Genomic DNA, 25,452 nt, shown 5'->3' with positions numbered 1-25,452 from the left:
GTAAAAATCTATCTTGACTTACCTCAGGGTCTACGGTTGGACTATCGTCATTTTCATCCCAGTATAAGGTACACATTCTGTAAAGCTGTTGTACACTAAGTACCTGAAAATCAATAGATAGATCCAAAGTATAACTGAACATCATCAATCACAGTTCCATTTTTATCATCTCAAACCAGAAAGATACTTACAGGACAGAGGTCATTTGTGATTTCACCATATGTTATTTCAGATTTTTTTACTACGACCTGCAAATGGATGTTTTTAGTAAATGAGTTAAACAAAGAAATAAAGGGGTATAATTCAACAGAGTTCATTTTTTTTGTTTGATAATAACATAATAGAATTTCTAATGTGTCATAAAAACACTTTTCATAATCAATCATCAAGGAGGGACATACCAAAAATCCAACAGCTTGTCTAACATGTTTCAATTCATCCCAGGATGAGCCCACATACTGCAATCAGGAAACATAATCCAATTTATATCTCCATCAAAATAAAAGGAATTGACAGAATAATGAACCAATCAATATATATGAAATTTTATGCTTATCAATCCAATCTAATATTCTTGAAGATAACAATAAATTCATAAATGGATTAGTTGCAAAATCTTAAGTATGGTACATATTGATCTACTATTAATTTGTAGAGAAGAAATATATATAGATGAGAGGAAAAAGGACCTAAGTCAAGGATGAGAATGTTAATTTATATTATATTATGAGATGATAGTAATAACTCGTAATATAAGTTTTTTTTTTTTAAATGACACTCTTTTTCATTTCTCCGAGGAATCACAAAAACTGCAACACATAACCAAATAAACACAAGTTTTGACATGGTATAATTGTGAATAATTAGATTTAATTATCTTAAGTTAGAGGTATTATATCCTATAAACAGATAATCTCTATTATGTAATAATTAGATTTTCTCAAGAGTAAAACTTCTCTTTAGTTTTCTACATGATATAAGAACTTTAGGTTACAAGTTGAGGTAGCTATTGGTGAAGGGCTTCAGACTTTTCTAACTAGTAGCTAGTCTGAGGTAAACGACTGAATGATTGGTAATTGAGTTCAGGACATAGTCATGTTAATTTATTCTCCTAAAGTTGTTTTTCGATTATTCTTATCACTATGAGATTTACATAATAGAGGTTTTCAAATTTCTTCCCCCATTCAAAATAATGTGGCAAAATGAAGCTGCAAGAGAGAAAGTGATCTACTGATGATAAGACACCAAAAACAAGGCATATTGAAGATGAAATCGTTGAGTGACTTGAGTCAGAGCACTAGAGCCAGAGACAAAGATTTAAAGGCTAGAATCAAAGTTTCAAGAGAAACAGGGAAGAAAGTATTAAAGGTGGAGACGAACATTTGAAGGAAAGTCTCAATCAGGGTCACTTCTTTCTCTTCATTTTTAAAGGGTGAGAATGTCTCTTGTTGGGAGGTATTTTAGATCGTCAATGAGATGATCAATTAATAGTTTTCTTCTTTTGTAGGTTATTTTTCTGTTTGTTTTTTGGTTCATGATGATTTTTGGTGATGTATTTTTTATGTTTTTCTTTGGGCATGATTGTAGAATATTTGTTTCTCTCCTTTCAAAGCACAAGAGTAGCTTCTTTGTGCTCTCAATAGTTTTTAAGTAAATATTACAGTACCTTTTTCAAAAAGATAAAGCTACTACTACTATTAATAAAATAGTACCTCCTCTGTTGCTTGTCCACACCATAACTCTAGCTCTGTTAATCCAGCCATCACATATTTTCCATTGCTGGATGTGCAACACTCTCGATTTACAAGAAGGCTACGATTGAACGAATAGAAAAGAGGAATCAATAATCAGCTCAACATTGAATTGTTTTTTTTAATTTCAATTAGAGTTGTGTAGAAAAGAAAAAGGTACCTGTTAAATATCTGCTCATTTATGTGGGAAAAAAGTTGAGTGAAGAGTTTCGCGCAAAGTATTGGCGGTACCTGAAAAACATTAACGTGATAGTTAGCATTCACCAAAAGAAGATTATTATCATTTATTTAATCTGTTATTGGAAATAAGTCCAATTCACTAACATGATTCTCTTGAAATAAACTTAGAAGCCTGTTCAGACATTCAATGATGCTCTGCCAGTGATTAGTAGGTTCTTCATCATTTTCTTTTGTCTTTCGTTCCTGTACACCAGATCATACGTGAGAGACAATCAAATCATATGTTAAAGAAAGAACAACTATGAATCAAATAACTACTTATCCCATCATCAATCAAATCATTCAAATTAACAATCAAAATTCCAAATTAACATTTTAAATATTCAATAAATAAGAACATTTTAATCATTTAACCCAAATAACCTGAAATAATCCACTCCTTCATCAATCTTTCATCAAACAATATCTTTTTCCAAAAAATCGGTTTATTTAAAAATTAAAAAAAAAACAACATTAACAAACTCTAAGTCAGTCTAATGATTGATTTAAGCATCAAGAAATCAGTTTGTTTTTTAAGGTTATTTGGTTTAAGATCTGCAACGATAATGGGCTAATAATATGACCATTTATTTGATCTTGGAAAAAAAGAGGGTAGATTTTTTTATCCAAATTTAGGGATTGAAGAGTGTATCTTTACAAGCATCAGTGATCCCATCAGAACACTCTTTTAACAGGAATGATCAGTGATGGTTACATCAATCAGGAAGCAATAAATCTTTTATTATAAGTCAAAGATATAATGAGGAATGCGCACCTGAATGCACAAGGAAATAAGTGAAGTCATCTCCCTCTTAAAATTGTCTTTAACTATTCCATAAATTGTCTCCACATATGCAGTGAGCTGCTGCTTGAATAGGAGAGCTGGATATTTGGCCTCAACCTGTAAGACTTCTACCCCACGAAATGAAAGATTTGCAGAAGATGGAGATGTCCGAAATCCCTGATAGACTTTTGTATTAAGTAATACTTTCGACATATAAAGTTTCATATTCAATTAAGACAAGATCAAAATTTAATTGCTTAGAGCTATTACTTGGGCCATTCTCCCAAAGAATGATGTTGGTGTTGGTGGTTTTGCAGACGCACTAGCTTTCAAAGTCCTTTGTAGAAAGAACAATAATATAGAGGTATTTGATAGCCAATAAATCATATGGTCATTTTTTTCTTGGTTCTGCAGTACATGTATATATAGGTTAAAGAGTGTGTTGACCTTTTACAGATTACCAAAGCCATCACATTCCAGTTTATATAGATACCTCAAATGCAGAACCAATCACTTGAATAAGACGATCAAACACACTGGTTTTTTCTGCTTCAAAAGATTTCCAGTGAAGAAGACATTTGTATATGGTAAAAGCTGCAACTGGTTTCCCTTGGCTGAATCCAATAGGTTGACTCACACATTTGATGAGAACATCAAGATTCTCCTGATGGAAGAATTATTTTTGTTTGGAGTTAGATTTTGATGAAACATTCACTACCATTCTATGTCTCATGAAGGATATATTCTTATGAAGATTAGTGTTTTTTTAGTACATACATGCTGTTTATCAGCCTGAGAGTTCCTCATTGAGAGAGTGCCAAATTTTCCTGAGGGCGCTGTATTGACTGCTTCCTGCTTGAAAAGGTTTGTCATCAATTATGGAAACTAAGAGGAAATCATAAAAAAAAACAAAAGAAAAAGTGATAAATTGAACTATTCAGTAAATATATGCAGGCAATTTAACTCACAAGATGACCATTTGCTGCAAGCTGCAAAAGCAGGAACACAATAAGAAGAATAACCCTAGAAACTGAGGAAGGTAGAGAAAAGACTCAACAGTTAATTCTAGTAATTATTTCATAACACCTGGCTTGGTTTTGAATCAAGACGTCCAGCCATTTTTCCAGAGGGAGCGTGCATCAGAGCTTGATGCCTCAGAATTTGATCTTCAGTTTCTATGTCAGAAAGTTTTTCTTCAAGCCTGAAGTTCAGTTAACATAATAATAGAGATATCAAAAGCTCCAGAATGTCAATTTCACTAGATAACTGATGAACACTTTGTGTAAATGGCTCATGTAATAACCTCTGTTGATCAGTTTTCAACTGAATGACTCTGGACTCAGCCTCAAGGACCTGCTGCAACCTCTCTTCACTAAGCGTTTCTGTTTCATTAATCTTTTTCTCTAAACTACTGATCAAAACCTACAAAGAAGCCGAAAAATTAAAAGAAAAAAAGAATAATTTTGGGGAATAAATCATCACTGAAGTAGACCTAAATTTGACAGAGCTCAGAGTATAAATGGACGATACAAGGATATGAACATCACATTTCTATATATATGTGTGTTTGTGTGTGTGTGTGGAAGATATCACATCCCTACATAAAACATCAGTGTCAAAAAATGTTGCTAATTTAAGTTCAGAAAAGCATTCTTTGAGAAAAAAGTAAAGTTACTAATTTGCAAGAATCCACCAACTAACTTCACAAATCCAATAATAATCTGGTAAGTTTTTTATGCTTCAATAGAATTTCTTTTTGAAAATATGAATCTCTGTATCATGGACAGGGAGGTAATCAAGTTCCTACCTTGAGCTTCTGATTTTCAGCCATGAGCGAATTTATCATTTTGTTATCACCGACAGGTACATCCTGTACGTGAGATGTTGAAAAAACACAAGAAAAAAGAGATAACGATCCAGTGATGGTAATGGTAAAATTTTGTAAAAAAGATATACAGGGATATCTCTTTCCTAATAAAATACTATCCTCGAGAATGCTACTAAATCTGTTTTAAATAAGAGATACTTCTTCTTACTCAATAAAAAGATGGTTTAAGATAAAATCCTTGTATGAAATGAACATGGCTGAAGCACCTTACCTTAAGCTGCTCATTGTCAGCAATCAGTTTACTTATCATTTCATGCTCAACCTCTGGAACTTCCTGCATTACCGGAGTAACTTCATGTTTTCTTTCCATTCCACCATCATTTTTCTGTAAACTACTAATCAAAGCCTAGAAAGAAGTACAAGATGTTGTAAGATTTTCATTTAGTTAAATCATTACCAAACAGAGGCACAGATGGCTTTGCTTGATGAGCAAATATAACATTTTCTCAAAAAATAAAAGAAAAATTCATATAATAAAAAAATCACAAACTTGGACAATTTTCAAATGAGATTGTAATTGTGATAAAATACTAGTTTTCAAATATGCTCATTGTGTTCCTAAGTTATTGAGCCTTACCTTGAGTTTCTCATTTTCATCCTTAAGTTTAGTTATCATTTCATGATCAATCACTTGACCTTCCTCCATGTCCGGATTTCGCTCAGTGCATCCATATTTCTTTTCTGCTTCCTCTATCCTTTTCTCTAAGCTATGTACCGAAGCCTACAAGGAAACATGAATTTCTTCTCTTTTTTTTTTCTAATAACAAAGATAAGTTTTTTCATGAATTATCACGGAAGTAGACGCAGATCGCAACAAGTATAAAAGTACACATGCACAAGAGATTCATATATGATATCCCTGTATGTGTATAGAACATTATCTTTATGAAATGTGAAGAATTGGAACAGAAACAAGACTGGTGAAGAAGATTCACAGTTTGCATCAAAAGGTGAACAAAATGACTTGGGCCTTGTTTGATCGGGTTTATTTGAATAACCAAATTTCAAATAACCCCATTTGATGTACCTTATAAAAATTTTAAGTTATTTGGGATTATTTGAGTACAAAGACACTAGGGGTATGAATAAAAAAAATTCTAGACATGCCGCTCACGAGCCCAAGAACACGTTTGGTCTTGACTTGGGTGAGGACAAGGAGTTTGAAGATGTTGTGAGAATTGTCGAGAAGAAATGAGAAAAGACAAAAAAAAAAATCACAACATCAAAGAAAGATGTTCAAGCTCCATAGCGACGTTAATTACGAGAGTCGGGGAGTGGTTCAATGAGTCACTTTCCAGAAGATCATGGCTTTGATATTTGTGTTGATCTTAATCTCAACACATGTTCTGTTTAGTTTGTAGCATATTTTTTTTAGTTTGGCTCACTTTGAGTTTTGCATTTCATTGATTGATGGTTGTTTGTAATTTGGTAGTTTCAGACTTTAGTTTATGATCACTCAGTTCATAACTTTGTTTTGTATTGTTTTCACCATCTTTTTTAGTCCATAACTTTCGCAATAAAATGAATTTATCACTCCACAAAATTTTGGATTAATGATATGATGAAATAGAAGGTATTTTAATATTTTGATTAATAATTTGAATGATGTGACGGTAGATTAAATAGTGGGTTATTTAGAAATAATCACAATTAAACCCACATTAAACAAGGCCTTGGACACTATTATTTGTAAATTCTTGATGCAATAAATAACATGAATTTATATTCGCAAATGTAGGGTGGTAGCGTAAACTAACCTTGAGCATCTCATTTTCAGCCTTGAGTTTATTTATCATTTCATTATCACGAACTGAAACTTGCCCTGTGACTGAAACCATCTCAGCATGTTCACCTTTATCTTCTGAATTTTCCATTTTTCTCTCAAAACTATTCACTAAATCCTACAAAGAAACATTAAAATTTTAGGGAAACAAATATTTTGGTTAATAATAATCTCCAGGAAGAAATGATACATGTTAAAATGTAAACTAACATTCAAAGGAGTTACATCTTTGTATAGAACATTATCTATTGACGCATTAACAAAGTTAATGAAGGAAATTACCAATATATTTGAATGTAAAAAAGGTTAATTATCTCATTAATAACTGTCTATAAATTAATAGATAGTTATCTTTAAAATATCCAATTTGGCATTCAACACTTATTTCAGTTTTATCAAACACACCTTGTCTGCAGATGGATCGAGTTTTCTAGGAGCCTCACCTGGAGTTTCTCATTTTCAGCAGTAAGCCTATCTATCATTTCATGATCAATCAATGTTAATTCCTGCATGACTGGAATTTTCTCAGCTGCTATCTTTGCAGACTCTTTAGTTTCTTCAAGTTGATTTCGTGTCTCTTGCAATTCTAATTGCAATGTAGAATTTTCTTTTCTTTTAGCTTCTTCCATTTCGGCCTATGAAAAATGAAGATATATAATTGTGAAATTTTCCTTCTCAATACCATTAGGGGTGGGGGTTAAATGCAGAAAAAAAAAACTCAATCTACATTTCACCCTCTTATAAATCCAGCAGACTCATCTTTATATGCAAGAATGTCATAAAACAATTGGAAACTAGAACATGCACAATCAATATTTTATCTGGTTGTAATTATAACAAAACTTTATTAACTACAATTGGAGAATTATCATTAACAGCTGTTGATTTGTGTCAGATAGTGGTCTCACTTCCTCTTCCGGTTATGGGAGGGCTTTGGTTACCTTTTGGCTCCTGGTGCTGGCTGTAGCCGTGGGAGGTGGGTGGCTGGGGTCCGATCAGATCAACCAAATGAATTAATCTTTTTTGTTAACTATTGATGAAAAATATGTTTTTTTTATTTTTATGTTATTCTGGAAAAATAGTAAGTATATTTTGTTGAAACTGAAAAATAAACTATATATCCATTTGAAGAACCTAAAAGTAACTGAATGTGAAGTTTACCCTCGAGAGTTTCTCTAGCTTAAGTTGCTCATCCAATTCTTCAATTTGTTTCTCCAACATTTCTTTTGCAGCTTTGAGAGCACCGGTCTCCTTAGCTGCCTGTTGACATCACACAGAGGGGAAAACATATAGGATAAGGAAAAAAACTAACAAATTTTGAGTAGTATGATCATCAAAATAGACATATTAAACTTAAGCACTTTCAATACTAATAATATTCTAGAAGAGGGAACTAGTTTTGACTGCAACTGATCAGGGAAAAGAAAAAACATGTTTTTTTTACTTGTTTCATAGAATTACTATTTCAAAACCTCATAGTCATCCCAAAAATGAAAGGCAGATTACGAAAAGGACTCCAAAATTTCACCATTTTAAATTTCTGTAGCTCTTTCTTTGCCATGTCGCATCTCACAGCACATTGAGTAGCAATTGCGGATTCTGTGATCCTCAAATACTGAAGACGTGTTATGCGTTTTCGGCCTTGACTCTGTATCAAATGTCACAATTTAAAATGTACAACAAAAATATCAATGACAAAGTTTATAGATATCAATGGAAAAGGCTATGACATAATATCTACTCAAGATTTGTTTAGTATTATATATATATATTAAGACAACAAACTTGAGAGGAATTTAGAATATAAGCACAAATCATGATTTTATTTTTATTGTATGATTTTTTATTGGGAAAAAACAGGCATCTAAGCAATTCACTCAAACTTCGACATCAAACATGTGGAGATATCAACCTATGTCCATTGAGATCCTTTCCAAGGCCAACCTTTGTCTGTTCAAGAGATGCTTACTCAAAGTGGTTGGGGTGATTTGTCTTCTCAAGAAAGGGTCATTTATGTTTATCTAAGTTATTTTTTCACTTAATTAGTTTCTTCTAGTATTACCTATATATTGATTATACTCTCATTGTAATAATTCATCAATCAAATTATATGAAGAAATCTTCTTTCTCTTCAAAGTTCTACAAAAAAAATATACTAAAGTGACCCTTAAACAGAAAAATCATACACTGTTTAATTACTATGGTGATATGCAGATGTAAGATAATGCTTTTCAGGTATAAGAAAAATTTCAGAATTCCTTGAAAAAATTGGCTTTTATGCATGGAATTGGGAATCAACAAGTTTATTTATTTTTTCTTTGGAAAGGTGTGTAATTGTTTTTAAGATTGAGGACTTAGTCTGCTAATTCACTCAAAAACACTTCAAACTTTGGAATGTTTTATTAATAAAAGGAATTTCCTTTATCCCGAAAAGAAAATAATAATAATAAGGCAACGCAAAAGTTCCAACTTCACCTGAATAACAATAGCAGCTTTTGTTTTCTTTCTGAAACAGAGCTCATTACGAGCAGCCATAGAACGTAAAGCAGCTTGGATAGTGATTGAAGAAGTGGACAACAGAGAATAAGCACTTTTAGAAAGATATGTACGACCATATTTCTGGACTATCACACTGGCAGCATTCCTCCTCATGTGCTCATATTGGCAGCGTGCAATATAACCTGATCTCAGCTCCAGAAAACAATGAAGAGGATTTCAGTTGGAGTTCACTGCGAGGATGAAAGGTCTCATGTTCACAATAAGCAATGTGCTGGATGAATTCATTTATTACCTCTGCAGAAAGCCTGGACTTGTATGGAAGAATTTTGCAAGGCAATGTACCTTTTGCGAGCATAGTATGATTTAACTCTTTTCTGGATGAGGGATGCAGATCTTCCAAGTACCTGTGTCCTTCGAGCATCTAGTTCAGCCATCTGACCCGCTCTGAGAAACACCTTTGTCTTACCTATCTGTAACATATTATTGGCATAATGTAATTTTTTATCCTTCTATTAACAATCTAAAATAACCATGTCTTTGGAACAATAAAAGGATAAAAAATGAATATCAAAGGATAAGAACATTACAAGAATAACTTCTTATTGATAAAATGAATATCAGGAACATCAAAAGGATCATCAATGGGGAAAACATGTGACTTAAATATGGATATTATTGTATCAATATGTATTATCTTCTTTTAACAAGATCTATAATTATTGAACACGATGCCCTTGAGATGTACTCTTGTTACTAGTATGTTTGTTATGGGGATACATTTGACTATATTTGGAATTTTGGACAAAAATGAGATTGCAAAGTAAAAAGAAATAAGAATACAAGTGAGTGGTAACTATAATAGAGATTTTTTTAAAACTATAACAGAGATGGTTAGTCTACAAAGAATAAAAATAACTTCATATGCACAAAGAGAGAAACTATTAAAAATTCCATCCAAGGGTTAGTTAAATAGATAAAGATGCCATGACAATGTTGAAGAAAGTACAAGGTAACAGGTATACCTGATAACCTTGAAGGTCCGCCTTCTCCAGTAGCATCTTTGAAATGGCAACTTCATCAGAACTATCAAAAACATATGTAATGTCAAGAGAAATTTAAAGAGTACATGATTCCAAGAGAAATTAACTTTTAGGGATCAGAATGGACTCCTAACCAATATTCAGAATATTTTTCACTTTCTAATTACCTTTCTTTCAAAAGATTGGGTGCAAGAGTAGAAAAACGAGAGACAAATTCGTTAAATGTTCTTCTAGTTGGATACCCAGCACAACTGATCCTGATTGCCTCCATAACACCCTATAATAAGAAAAATATCATGACACCAATAAACTGAGGATGCTGCATGGTACTGATGATGCAGCACAAGAAACTTATGAACCTACCCCACATCTAAGTTGCTGTAGCACATTGGAGTTCTCAAAGATAAAAGGTTTCAGAAGGTTATTTGGCTTCACACAACGAATATAGTGTGGCTCTGTTGCACCCAGCGTTTCAAGCAAAGATACCAATTGTTGCTATTATGATAACACCAAAGTAAGAACAATCTGTAGCAGTTAATGGAACCAAGTTCAATAGAAAAAAAAGTAGACCTTAAAACGGGTTCCTATTGATGAAAATTTGGATGTTTTAGAGGTATCCTCTGGTAGAGGTGGAAATAAGCTTGAGACAAAAGAGCACGATGAAGCATTCAACAGTGCTTGATGCTCTGCAACAACATAATCTTTATTCTTGTCCAGAAAGAGTTCAGTTTGATAAGAAACCTGCAACAAGAGAGTTGTTACCAGGTAAACATAATGTAATGATTTTTACTGCCATCTCAAGTTGGTGTACCAAGGAAACTTACTTCACCAGCATAGTGAATGATGGTAAAGTCAGTGCGTGATAATTTTGGTTTGGAGAACCTTTTGTGATCTTTGAATGTTTGGTACAGCTTTTGGGCAAAAGTTTCATGTGTCGATCTTGGAAACATACTGCAAAGAGGAAAAGTAGTATGCAGATGTGTATTTTTTTCTCTTCAATCATAACTTATTACAGATATGTTGCTACAAAGAGCTACTTTGGTAGTCAAATACGTACCAGGCCTCATCAAGAAGTGCAATTATACCTCCAGGTTTCTAATAAAAAGGTAACCAAGTTAACCACAGATATACTTTGATGTGTGTGGGGGTTAGAAAGTAAGCTATAAAAATCTTTAGGACAGTATAGAGAAACCTTTTCGATGAGATCAAGAATATCTTGATTGTCAACGAATTCTATATAGCTCCAGTCAATTTCCTCTTTTGTATATTCTTCTTGCTCCATCTTAAAAACATGCTGCCATAATTTTAACGTGGGGGTATTCTAAGTTATGCACACAAAAAATATCCCTAACTAAAAAAGGCGACAGGAAAGGAGCAACGGGAATATTTCACTTAATTACCTGATTAAAATGTTGTTGAAGTTTCTCGTTAGTTAAATTAATGCAGAACTGCTCAAAACTGTCAACAAAATTAGTCGGCAAGTAAATATATAGTTTGTTCTTTAGATTAGATAGCACATGTATTCAGAAACAATCAGCCCATACCATAGAACCAATAACAGTAAAGTCAGATGGAATGAAAAAGTCAGCATGCAGAGATGGTGTTTTGTTTTCCATCTATATATCTAATTCCATCAGGAAGAGATACATGGAACAACTTAACAAAATACTATATTATTATTTTAATTTTATTATGCATAATGAATTGGGAAGAAGTCTTCATGCTACAAGAAATCAACCTCTGTAATGATGAAATCAAAAGCGTACCGCTTAAGCACCTGTTTGTCTTGAAACTCTCAAAGCCATAAATATCGAGAACACCAATTAAGGTTTTTGAATCAGCATCTTGTCCAATTGAATTATTTATTTTGTTGACCAGCCTGTGCTCACAAAGGAAAGAGATTCTTAGCAACTGTCTTAGTCATGAGTGAGGATGAATTTGAATTTTCAAATTGACATACCAATCAAATAATCTCGAGTACACTGTTTTGGCTAAAGCATCCCTACTGAGAGCTGCAGAATCTGGGTCAAGGCATTTAGTTATGGTTTCATCACGAGTCACCATCACGCGTTTGCACAAGGAATCTTCAAGAGCCTTCTCATCACACCTAGACAACACAAGTGACCATTTCAGAACTTCATCGAATTAGAAACTAAACATAATACATTTAAAAGGGGGAAAGTGGTCTTTACAAAAATAGTTGGGCAGCAGTTCTCAGATGAGATTGAGATTTATCATCCTTTGGCTCAGATGAATCTATATCACTTCCTTTTGCAAATTCAATATTGCCTAAGTGGAGAATGGCAGCAACTACTCGAAAAATGGCATCCTGTAAGAGAAATAGTTTTACCACATTTTAAGAGAACATGAATTCAAGTCTCAAGATACTCAATAAAGTAGGAGTCAGATTCAATACCTGTTCCTCTGAGTTGATCCCAACAATGCCCATTGCCCTCCTTGTTTCAAGATACTCTTTGGATTCATCCATCCCAGCCAACTCAAAGAAACTTGATTGGTTCAGATAATGAAATATTCTTGGGTCTCCCAGTTTGTATTTCTCAACAACCTACTCCAATTATGGGAAAAATATAAGAATAAGATAATTAAGGAAAAGAGGAAGTTAATTTCTTTCCATTTAGTTTCACAAAAGGAAATTAACATAGTGAATCTTTCACATTGTATAGTATTTAATAAATGGTTTGCCTCCTTCAAAGAATAAATAATGGTCTCAAAAAAAGAAGACTAAGTAATAAAAACAGGTAAAGGTCAAAAGTTGTTGAATCAGTAAACTAGCCAATATATTTCTAAAGTATGTCTTGCCTTCTTAAGAAAGACTCACTAATATGAGTAATGATAGAGATCAAGAATTTGGTGTCATGAATGATGTACCAGCACATGATTGGACTTGGAAAATAAAAGTTATCTCTCCTATTAGATTTAAGTTAAATCACGTATTGACACATCATTCCGACACCATTCATGACACCAATTTCCCGTTCTCAATTATTACTCTATTTTTTTTGGCAAAATATGAAACATGAAAACAGACCATCTGTTTGGTTTTATCAAGGATGAAAAAAAACTAGAATAGACAAATTTGATGAGTAGAAATGATAAGATTGGAACTCTCCTTCAATAAAAACACAGGCGTTGGCGGAGGCAGCGATAGATAATGGGATAGAAACCTAAAATTTGAGCTTTTTTAGGAAGACAAACAACTCCAACCACTTAGAGTTAATGTCTTTTGGAAAGGGAAATGTGTTGATTGGAATGAGCGAAACTTGATATCTCCACACTATCCTTATGCTACTACTAGTTACCTTCTTGTGTTTGTTTTTGGAACAGGTCATTGCATTGAAGAAACCGTGTGAGAAACGACATGAACAGAATAGGGAAACAAAAAATAAACACAACAACAAAAGACCACAAAAGCAACAAGGCTAAAGTCCTAGTGGATCCTACTACTGTAAAAAAAATCATCATATAGAAAATTCCATGTGACGAAAGGACATTACCTCAGGTGGCGCAGCACAAAGCATATAAAAACAGTGATAGTTTCTCTCCGGGTCAGAAACTTGACAAACCCGGGACCGTTCAAGTAGATAAGTCCGTATAGCAGCTCCTGAAATTCTTCCCTTCTGATCAAACTGTAACTCCACAAACTTACCAAAGCGACTGAAATGTATATTAGGATTACCATGGAATGCATTAGGAAACATTTGAGATCAAAGAAACGTTGAACATCATCCAAAAGAAAGATGTTTCGCAGTATCTACTTTGTACCTTGAATTATTGTTCCTGACTGTCTTGGCATTGCCAAATGCTTCTAAAACAGGATTTGACTGCCAAACAAATAAGAATGATGGATAAATAAGAAAAAAAATACTATATGGGTTGTTTTGTTATTAAAACTTCATGTTGATTATGATCCTACAAAAAATCAACAATTGTTATGTTTGTCAAAATTCATGATCATCTAGAAAATAATTTGTTCATGTTGTACCAAATGAAACAAAAGCTCACACTATAATCTGGATCATGATCCATAAGAAAAAACCTTATGCCAAACGAAAAATTAAAATTACTTTCAATTTTTACTTTAACAAAAATTTCAATGTGATTGTGATAGTGATAAATGATGACAAAATACTTAGTCTTCTTAATAGGCTCATATGTTATACTAAACCTTGAACACTATCATTATCAGTATATGAAACAAGTTTTACAATGCTCGAACCTCTAAGACTTGCTGCTCCACTGTCCTTTTATCTGATTTATTTCTCCCCCCATAAAAGCAAGATATTGCATGAGACTTTTTGTACTTTCTGTTTTGCCAGCGCCACTTTCTCCGCTGACCAAAATTGATTGGCTGACTCCCTCATTAATCATCTTCCTGCATTATTTACACATTTCCTTTATAACTTCCATGAGAATAACAATGTGCCTAAATCTATGAGAAGATTATAGTATAGTAACCTATATGCGGCATCTGCAATGGCAAAAGGATGAGGATTCAGGTCGCCTATTGCTGCACCTTTATATCGTTCCATGATATCATCAGCATACAGATGAGGGAGCCTCTGGAAGGGGTTGATAGCTATCAGTATGCTACCTGTATATGTCTGGAAAGACCATTTTTACAGGTTAGCTTCAAAGTCTAGACAAACAAAACAGACTCTTCTACAAAGATATTAACGTTTTAGCCGCCTGCCACCATAAATGTAACATATCATGCAACTTAATGCTTTCATCTTGTTTTTTTTTAGATCAAGGTGGTGGAATCTAGTTCAACATCCCGCCGCCATGATCCCAACTTCAATTAAGGTGCTATCAGTGGGGATTGAACACAAGTCTTTAGCCTCTTAGTTCAAGACTTTTATCACTTGATCTACCCTATTTGGGTTGCTTTCTTTTCGGAATGTCCTCACAATTCAAATTTCTGTAATAATTAGGAAAGGAAGCAAATGCAGATACCTAATGATGTAAAACCTTACATAAATTTCATTCAAGTCATATCGAGATCTTAAATTCTGAAGAACCCCTGGTTCGTGCAGATAAGCTAGCTTTGTCATATCATCCACACCACTGGAAGGAGCTTCAACGTCTTTTGGATGGACATTAGATGCATTACTAACAACCTAAATTTCAAAAGTTCATAGGATAATTAGTAAGATCTGAGCATAACATGATAATGCATGATTAAAACTGTAAGCATGCAAACATGTAATCTAACTACCATGTTTAAGAATTTTGGAGATGATCTTCATGGATATTTTCCATAAGAATTAGATATTGAAATGATTCACTAAATATTGAATAATTGTGTTCTAAACCAGTTTTTTTTTCCTAGAAGAATTGGCATATGATTCCAAATGTGATCATGTGGATGGAATGAAAGCAAAGAATAAAACATGTTTTTTCCTGTTCAGAGTGACACAACCCAAAAGGAAGATATCGAGTTGTGCCATGATGAGTTTTCTTTAGATACTTTCTTCTGTTTGAATCAATATGATTTTAGCTTCTTCTTTTCTTTATATGACGTCTACTTGAGTTCTTTTAATAAAACTATGTTCTGAAAAAATGAGAACAAAGTCATAACAAAAGATATACTAGAACTAATGTTTTCTCTTCCAGAAATCATGTGGTCACAAAGAGCACTGATATAATTCCTAATGCTCACCTCCTTTCCCGACGAACAGTTTACTTTTATTTCTTCCCCTTTTACTTCTATAACTTCCCCATCTATCCAAGCAACTTCAGGATCCTCCACCCACACATGAGATCCAACTACTAAGTTAATTGCGGGACTCTGCACATGGAAGAATCATTAATACACCATTAACCTTTAATCAATATAATTTTCTAACATGAATATAATATACAGCTTCTGTTTATGTATAAATGGATATGTAAAAATTGGCTTCATGGAGGAAGAAAACGAAAGGTGAATATTGTCAACTCAGTGGAAATTCCGAATTTGAAGTTTCTACTGCCATACTTCTAAAAATCTATCCGTTTTTGTCAATAATACAGATGAAATAAACAACCTAATATGGAGAGATGAACCAAAATTCTCATAAAAATTAAATTTAGTCCGCAGGAACTTCTTATTAATTGAAATACAGCAGAAACTAACCATTGATGACTAAATTAGGTCCAAATCCCTCCAGGATCCAGTAAAACGACTAGCCGCTGCCGAAATATGTATAAATATAGGACGAAGAAGAAATTTCAAGGAGGAGGAAAGTAGTGAATCGAATAGAAACCATTGACAGTTGAATATTGAGACTGTGATATCACCTGGGAGAGAGATAGGTCAGGCAAGAAAAAGAACATTAGACATACGTAAGATAAGAACATGCATGATAATAAAAACACGTAAAAGAAGGATTTCATGCATTTAGGTATTTGATATCAGAATGGAGTGCATGTTTTGAGTCTGTTCCACCAGAGACATTTTGTTGAGCAGAGGAGACCCCGTTGTTCCTCCTCTATTCAGCGGCGTACAGAAATCTCACCAATCGCACATTAAAAAGCGTTGGAACTATTGATTATGGGCTTCGTATGTGATTTTTCAACCTTGCTTTGAGATTTTCGTACGAGATCAATGGCTGCGATTGAGAGGGGACGAGAAATAGCTGCAACATGAGCATCTCCGTCGGGATCAACAGCCGCGGTGCATGCAGACAGAGAGAGAGAGAGAAAAAGAGAATGAGAGAGGAGGGAAGGTGGTGGCAGCGATCTGTTTTCTGTTGTGAGAAGGGTGCTAATTGGGCGTTATGCCACGTCAAGCTAATGGATGTTCAAGAAAAGAGAGAAAATTCATTAATCAAATCATTATTTATTTACTTTAATTATATATATATATATATATATATATATATATATATATATATATATATATATATATATATATATATATATATATATATATATATATATATATATATATATATATATATATATATATATATATGAGAAATGATTAGGTGAGGGAATTTGGTGAGGGAATGACTTGGCATAATCTTATTCGCTGAAAAAATCAAATAATTTTTCTTTTTTTTCTCTTTCCTCCCACTTTTACATTTTCCAACCAATGAAGATGATGCCAAGTCATTCCCTCACCAAATTCCCTCACTAAATTCCCTCACTCTATCACTCCTATATATATATAAGGATAAAACATAGATTCATCCTTAAATTATGCTATATTTTTATGTTTGAAAAATATATCTTAAAGATGAATTTAAGAGATTCATACAAAGTGTATTTTAAAATTCACTCAATTAAAGGTAAAAGAATGAATTATATAACCCTCTATATAAACGGAAATTATAGAGTCAGTGAATGTTGGCCCGAGAATCCGACGTGAAATGCTATGTCGAATGGAAAAAAAGTTTTTTTTTTTTTTTTTTGCTAAAAAAAAGTTTTTTATTCGTTGCAATTTTCGGTAACATCTTCAGAAAATTATCCCTGTACCTATATTCCTCTCTCTCAACGCTAAAAGAGTTCTTTCGAACCAAAACACTACGAAATTACTCTCATGTTTGTACATTCGAGCTCTGATCAAACTTTTGTGAAGCAAAGCTCTCGTTGTTGGAAAAATTATATTTTCTCCCACCAGACTTTAAGTTAAAAGGCGGTCTAAGGACGAAACCCTAATTTGTTCTTAGTATTGTAGTTTGTTTCTTTATAGTATTTAAATCATTATATTAACAAGGAAAGTAATAACATGTATGAAATAAATGCTTTATTTTTGGCATTCAATTTGTTTTTAATATGTACAGGTTTATAATGATTTGTTTTTAGGTTAAAGTTGTTATAATCATTTAGAATGTACAAATACGACTTTTAATGTTTGAAAATTGATATATATACAACAAATTTTAGTGTAAATCACTTGATAGGGCAATGACAAGCGATTCACTATTTCATGTAAAGCGTTTCACACCCAGTCAAACGATTTACTGAAATGTTTTACTCTGTTGTACGAATTATTTGATTTTAGGCTAAAAGTTGTTATAATCATTTAGAATGTAATACGATTTTTAATATTTGAAATTAAAATATATACAACAAATTTCATGTAATTCGCTTGAGAGGGGCCATGTAAGCAATTCACTTTTTCATGTAAAGCGATTTTCACATTCATATAAAGTTTCACACATTGTTAAGCGATTTACTAAACGCCCAATAAGTTTTTTAACATTAAAAAGTGTTGCATATGATCTTATAGGACGATGCACATGACCTTATAGGACGCTGCATATGGCCTTATAGAGCGCTTCACATGACATTTTAGATTGAAAAAAAGTTTTAAGTTTTTTGAACAATAAAAAGTGTTGCATATGGCCTTATTGGGCGTTGCACACGACCTTAAAGGGGCTGCACATGACAATTTAGACTGAAACCAACCATCTGCCCAAAACACGTTTTTAATTCGGGATTCCTCGTCCAAATCAATAAGGTAGAAGAAGTTTGAGTTCCTGGTTTGCATTCTTAAGAAATAATTAGTGAGTGCTTCAGCATCCCCACTCCCTAACCTCAACCTTCGTGCTTCTGTAACGTAATTTCTACATGTCCTCTCATCGAAAGACATGTTTTCATACCCTCCAGCTTCAACTACAAGTGATTGAAATGTTTTGACCACAGTTATTATAGCTTCATCGTTTGTATCCAATCTTCTCTTTACATTTCCGTCAATTACTTTGTAGGATCTAACATGACGTATTCTCTTAAGGCTTAATGTATGGTTGTGCTCAAGAGAAATACTTGTTATCACATATTCCCCTTCATTTCGAACAACAACATTAATCTTTATTTTACAATCCGTCTTCGTTATTGGTCTAGGCTGATGAAACTTATTTTTTGCTTTCGATTCTTTCATAAAACTCTTGGCACAACCAATGCTGAAGTATTTCCTCTTACCACCTACATTTTTACTCTTTAACTTGGTAATGTCGAATCTAGTTAAGTGGGCATATGATGTGTAGAATTCAAGAAATTGTTCTTCCGAGGAAAATGTCATTCCAACACTAGGAATGTGACTGCAAAAATTAAGTGAAACCGTAAGAAAAAGTCCATAAACCATCAATTCGGGTCCCGAAACCACCTATTTTCGGGTCCCAAAACCACCCTATCGGGTCTCGAAACCACCTATTTCGGGTCCCGAAACCTCCTTTTGGGTCCTGAAACCACTTATTTCGGGTCCCGAAACACAACAATTTTTGTCCGAAATGGTTGGTTTCGGGACAAGAAAGGATCCTTTCTTGTCCCGAAACACATAATTTTTTGTCCTGAAACACAACATTTTTTTCACGATACCACACATTTCGGGACAAGAAAGGGTGGGTCCTTTCTTGTTTCGAAACCAACCATTTCGGGACAAAGAAGGACCCTTTCTTGTCCCGAAGCCAACCATTTTAGGACAAGGCAGGACCCTTTCTTGTTCCCGAAACCAACCATTTCGGGACAGGAAGGACCCTTTCTTGTCCCGAAACCACTAGATCTGTTCAGGGTACCTTTCGGGTTCAATAGGGGTGGATCTGTTCAGGTTAAGTTCTTCATCTACTGGGTTGTTGAAGTTCGGTGCTTCGGTTTCCTGAAAGTTCAAACAGTTCTGAAATAAATTCATAAACCTTTAATCCATAAATACATCGTAAAATGTAAACCCTAGATCTATTAAAAAAATAATAAAGATCCTTAAAAAGGATACCATGAAAAAGTAAATGCAGCTGGAGAAAATAATAAATGCAGCCGGAGAAGAGAAATAAATGATGCGTTTCAGAGAGAGAAAGAAATGCAGAAATATGAAACCCTATTGGTGAAAGAGGATATGCAGAAATGTAGAAATACTTTTTTTTTTTCCTTTTTCTCTCTCCTAGCTGGCAAGGCCACGGAAAATTCGTGGTCTTGCTTTCGCTAACCCTTCGTTGGTTTATCATACCTCAATTTAAAAATAATTAACTTGACACTGGTTTTTTAAGCAGTTGACTCTTATAGGTTGAGCTATTATACTATGTAAACGGGTTAGTATTAAGACTGTTAAAATCGAGAATTTACGTAAAATCATTTTACATATGAAAACTCGTAAAATTTAGATTTTACTCAACATCGTAAAGTTTACATAAATTAATATTTGTTTACATTAATAATAAAAAATATAATTTTTAAAATAATATATAATCAATTTACATATATAAAAAGTAACATAATTATTCAATACAAAAATTTATATGTTCTAATATATAAAAAAATTAAATTTTATAATATAAATATATTATTTATTCAAAAATTACACCTAAAATTTTATTTAAAATTATTCATATTTAAAATATACATATTAATAATAAATAACTAAATAAAGTTAAAATAATATATATATTATTTGAAGAGTTATATTATTAATTACAAAACCCTAATTTTTCACTTTCTACCTTACATTCTCTCTTATTTTCTCCATTTACATAGTTACGGCGGCTGCTCACATATACTCTGTTCTTATAGAGTAACAATGACAATCCTTGCCCTCAATCCTCCTTCGTAGACCACCGATTCCTTTTCTTTAACAGCTGATTTCGATTCTTACTTTTCTTTCATAGATCTATCTGCCTATTCTTACTTTTCTTTCACAGATATATCTATTATGTTTATAGATCTACTGGCAAAAGATGCAGGAAGAATCTAAGGTAAAATCGTCCGATGAGACTGATTTTACCGCGTTTAACGATTTGAACAAGTTAAATCGATTTTACTTCGATTTTGTTTCTAAATGAGTTTCTTGACTCTTGACTTGTTTTTGTGTCGTCTCGTCGAACGAGTTGACTTACAATTTTGATCGCTTTGATTAGTATATTATATTATATATAAATATATGTAAAAGATAAAATATAAGTAAAAGAATTATTGAAAATAGCTAAAAAAAAATTGGAGAGAGGAAATTAAGAAATATCAGAATTTAGGAAAATCTATTTAGTATTTGAATAAAAAAATAAATATGTAAAATTAACTATTAATTCTTTTCTAATTAAATTGAGTTTTGAAATTAAATGAGTCATTTTTTTAATATTATATTTATTTATTTTTAAATAATTTATACCAATAAATTAAATTGATTATATTTATTATAATAAATATATTTAATTTAATAAGAAATGATTAGGTGAGGGAATTGGTGAGAAAATGATTTGGCTTAGTTGAAAAAATCAAATAATTTCTCTTTTTTCTCTCTTTCCTCCCACTTTTACATTTTCGAACCAATGAACAATGAAGGTGATCCAAGTCATCCCTCCACCAAATTCCATCTCTCTTATCACTCCTCTTAATTTAATATATTGAGATCCTAAATAGTAAATCTTATATGCTTTCATCATTCGTCTATATTTCATTTCACATCCACTTCCACCTCCTCCCCCCTCTTCCGTTAAATGATATGTTAATATTATCGTTTTAATGGAGTCCCGAAGGCTATTTCAAGGAGGGAAGGGAGGCGGGTAAGGCAAGAGGCACCCTTCCCGCCCTTCTTACATTTTCGTAGCTACTCACTGGCCAATCTTTGAGAGCATCTTCGCGATGTCCGAAAGAATCGTCCAACATCTTTTACCCATTCTGTGAGGTAGAGGAGGTAACTCATTTATGCTTTGCTGATGATTTATTCATTCTAGCGCAAGCAGACATTGATTCCATTAAAACTATAGGGTTGTACTAACGTTCTTTTCTGAGGTTACAGGTTTAACTATTAATGAAAGCAAAAGTGTGGCATTTTATGAAGGCGTGAAGATGAAACAAAGCAGGACATCTTCAACACCATAGGCATCAAGGAAGGCAACTTTCTCGTAAGGTACTTAGGAATTCCATTAACGCGAAGCAAATCGATATCTCACACTAAAGCCACTGATTGAAAAGATAAAAAACAAGATAATCGGACTGGGCAGCAAAAAAACTTTCAAATGCAGGGAGGATCGACTTATCAAAACCATGGTCATGGCATAGTTGGCTACACGACGTAGTAGAATTGGGTCAGTCCGAAGAAGGTATGAAGGAGCTCGACACGCTGATGAAGAACTTTATATGGAATAGTAGCAGAAAATGAGGAAAGAAAGTCAAATGGACCGCTCTCTATAAACCGAAGGACGAGGGATGGCATCGGCTTGAAGACTGTATCGAGTGGAACAAAGCTCTCACCTTCAAGCATATGTGGGCTTTGGAGCGCAATCAGGAGTCACTATGGATCAAATTGGTGCATAAGAGGTTATGAAATACGAAACCCACATATGGATCTACAAAATTCATGAAGGTATGAGCTAGTCTCTAAAAATATTCTTAAACTAAGAAACGATATTGCAGATCTTTATGACATCCGACTAGGGGACGTGAAAGACACTCTAATCTTGCACGACCCCTAGTTCGAACAACCAACCTATCATCCACAAGGATAAGTTTCAAATCTCCGTATCCGGAAGGACTACGCAGGAAGTGAAAATCAGCTACATTTAAGATGAGAATTGTTGAGCCACTCCTGAGAAGAACTCCAAAAGGATAGAGGATACTTGATAATATAAGTAACCCCTATAACTACACGACAGACCAACTATAATGAATGAAAGCTTAGGACAATGGGAAGTTGGTATATCGAAGAAAATATGGGAGGTACCCGAGAAAAAACGTAGAAAGTAGAATGGCTTCTCTCTTATGGTCACGAAGATTATCCCTAGACACCATTCATCCTATGCTCGCCTCTTTGGGAAAGCTCAGCACTCGTGATCGTATCAGCAAGTATATGAGCATCCCGACACGGACTTGTTTACTATACAGAGGAAATGAATAAAACCATAAATCATCTATTTGGGAGCTTCTGTATTGTTTCAGAGCTTTTGGAACAGATCTACTAAAAGCATGGAGATGATCAGTTTCCCGATGCGATCTGGAATGAAATCAAAGAAGCGACACTAACCTAAAACCAAGGGAAATAGATTTGCAACAAACTTTTTTCAAGTGCGACTTTGGAAGTAGTTGTGTATAGCATTTCGCCAGACACGGAATGCAAGGGTATATGGAGGAACCCGTAGGAGCGTTGAAGAGTTATGGAAAGATAATGTATCAGATTGCAGCGCCCTCGCGGGAACGTGGAAAAGAATTCCAAGCACACAGAGTAAAACTGGAATATCTGTAAGAAATGAAATTTACTGTTTTTTGAACTCACTAGAATTGAAAGCATTGTAATCAAATAATTCATTTACATTTTTAGTTTTTTAGTTTTTATTCAGAATGTTACGACTTTAAAATCATTTTAGGCCTGTCTAGAATGATCTCTTAAACTCGTGGTTTTTTTCCCGTTTTTGAGAATTTTTAATGAAATTACGCTAAGTCGTTTTTCCCAAAAAAATTATTCGTTCTTTGTGAGTCTTTACTCACAAAGACCGTGCTGATGGTTCTTTTGAGAGACATAAAACCCATCTTGTAGGTGATGGAAAAACTCAATAGATTGTCGTTAATTGTGGGGAGACTTTAAGTCATGTTGTCAAACCGACCACTATTCGGTTGGTCCTCGGTCTTGCCCTATCTAAGAAATGGTCAATTCACCAACTTGATGTAAAGAATGTTTTTCTCTATGACAATCTTAATGATGTTGTATAAATGCATCAACCTCTTGGGTTCAGAGATTCTCTATTTCCTCATCATGTTTGTCGTTTGAAGAAATCATTGTATGGTTTGAAACAGGCTCCTCGAGTTTGGAACAAACGCTTTATGGATTTTGTGTTCATACTTGGTTTTTCCCAGAAAGTTTTAGATCACTCATTGTTTGTGTTTCGCTAGGGTGAGCACATGCATGTCATACTTGTTATTGTGTGTTGATGATATAATATTGACGACATCCTCTAACTCTTTCTTTCGGTTCTTCATCTCTAGTTTGAGTACATAATTTTCTATGAAAGATTTGGGTCCCTTGCATTATATTTTGGACATTTTGGTAAGGTCTCATGCGAATGGTACGTTGATCTCTCAACGAAAGTATGCGTATGAGATTATAGACCGTGCAAGTATGTCATCTTATAAGCCGTCAATTACGCCGGCTGATACCACACCGAAACTTGGGGCTTATTTCTCTTCTCTTGTGTCAGATTCTTCTTTGTACCACAACCTAGTTGGTGCTCTACAATATTTGACATTTTCTCATCATAATATCACGTATGCAGTGCAACATGTTTGTCCCTTCATGCATGATCCCTGAGAGGTACACATAGCGGCTCTAAAGAGAACTATTTGGTATATTCAGGGAACTCTTACTTTTTCCTTCTTTTGTCTCCATCCTCTGTTACATCCCTTTTGGCTTACACTGATGCTGACTAGGGTGGGTGCTTGGACACACGTCATTCGACATCTGGCTAATGTGTATTCTTAGGAGATAATCTAATCTCATTGTCGACAAATACATCGCCCACCTGTTTCGATTACATAGGTGTAATAAATATAATCAATTTAATATATTGGAGATCCCAAATTAGTGGATCGCAATATAATATATTTAATATATTGAGATCCCAAAATGAGTGAATCTTAATATGATAATCTTGTAATATTTATTTTATATCATTGAAATGAGAAGGACAACCTATTGTATTCCTTTACATACGTCAAAATAAGTTAATTGTACAAATTATATGACCAAACAAGTGTTTTTTTCATTTGTTATACTAGACTTGAACTTTGAAATGCACACTTTAAAATTCAAATTTTAATAATGTTTAATCATATGAAATATTTCTGTAGATGGCTTGTTGGCAAAGAAAGAATAACACAATAAAATCTATATATATCTAATGACGCTTAATTTAAAATGTTGAAGGTGTGCATCACGCTCTCTCCAAAATGATTCACATCATCATCATAGTATTTTCTCTTTCTTAGATATATATATATATTTCTCTCTCTTCATTTATCTTTATTGATTAATTGTTTTTCTATCCCTTACCATATATATATTCACACTAATAATATATAAAATATATATTTTTTCATCAATTCTATTAACCAAGTTTCATAATTAATTATTCTATGTCGGTTACTCTTATATATATATATTAATATTTTATTATTAATTATTTTAAAAATAAACCTAATGAATTCTCTTCTAAAATATTATATATATTAATCATGCTCTCTCCAAAATGATTCACATCATCATCATAGGTATTTTCTCTTTCTTAGATATATTTATTTCTCTCTCTTCTTTGTTCTTAGCAGGAAATCAGAAATCGTCTCTCCTTAGGTCTTTAATTGTTATAGAGAGTTGTTGATTATACATATTCTGAAAGGTATTTATTTGTTATTGATGCAATGAATATTTTTCTTGTTAGGATCGGGGACGCCCTTGGAAGACCGGTGTGTTTCCGGTTTCAGGAAGGGTGGCCGCTTACAACACACAACACTCTTTAGTGATAGTCCGGTTAGAGACTATAACCGTTCTCAGCACTACACAAACTGTCACA

General features: G+C 33.4%; 1 protein-coding gene across 1 annotated transcript in view; it reads right to left on the bottom strand.

Annotated features, from left to right (window-relative positions):
• The window catches only part of LOC124913117 (myosin-7-like), a 45,723-nt gene that overhangs the window by 659 nt on the left and 19,612 nt on the right, over positions 1-25,452 (bottom strand). The window contains 42 exon segments of the mRNA XM_047453736.1: positions 23-103; positions 192-248; positions 402-458; positions 1,713-1,812; positions 1,912-1,982; positions 2,076-2,174; positions 2,746-2,931; positions 3,025-3,162; positions 3,248-3,418; positions 3,532-3,630; positions 3,723-3,743; positions 3,841-3,955; positions 4,058-4,176; positions 4,562-4,624; positions 4,854-4,988; positions 5,220-5,363; positions 6,400-6,543; positions 6,869-7,011; positions 7,571-7,685; positions 7,954-8,073; positions 8,901-9,106; positions 9,217-9,394; positions 9,947-10,007; positions 10,132-10,241; positions 10,328-10,459; positions 10,535-10,705; positions 10,789-10,915; positions 11,022-11,059; positions 11,157-11,258; positions 11,365-11,422; positions 11,742-11,843; positions 11,925-12,071; positions 12,157-12,293; positions 12,381-12,530; positions 13,480-13,639; positions 13,748-13,806; positions 14,202-14,242; positions 14,245-14,357; positions 14,441-14,586; positions 14,959-15,102; positions 15,645-15,773; positions 16,544-16,713. Coding sequence (XP_047309692.1) covers positions 23-103; positions 192-248; positions 402-458; positions 1,713-1,812; positions 1,912-1,982; positions 2,076-2,174; positions 2,746-2,931; positions 3,025-3,162; positions 3,248-3,418; positions 3,532-3,630; positions 3,723-3,743; positions 3,841-3,955; positions 4,058-4,176; positions 4,562-4,624; positions 4,854-4,988; positions 5,220-5,363; positions 6,400-6,543; positions 6,869-7,011; positions 7,571-7,685; positions 7,954-8,073; positions 8,901-9,106; positions 9,217-9,394; positions 9,947-10,007; positions 10,132-10,241; positions 10,328-10,459; positions 10,535-10,705; positions 10,789-10,915; positions 11,022-11,059; positions 11,157-11,258; positions 11,365-11,422; positions 11,742-11,843; positions 11,925-12,071; positions 12,157-12,293; positions 12,381-12,530; positions 13,480-13,639; positions 13,748-13,806; positions 14,202-14,242; positions 14,245-14,357; positions 14,441-14,586; positions 14,959-15,102; positions 15,645-15,773; positions 16,544-16,713 — 4,859 coding nt within the window.

Source organism: Impatiens glandulifera, chromosome 8 (genome assembly GCF_907164915.1).
Source record: "Impatiens glandulifera chromosome 8, dImpGla2.1, whole genome shotgun sequence".
Classification (NCBI taxonomy): domain Eukaryota; kingdom Viridiplantae; phylum Streptophyta; class Magnoliopsida; order Ericales; family Balsaminaceae; genus Impatiens; species Impatiens glandulifera.
The sequence above is the reverse complement of the archived record's forward strand: the minus strand, read 5'-3'. Positions and strand labels throughout refer to the sequence as shown.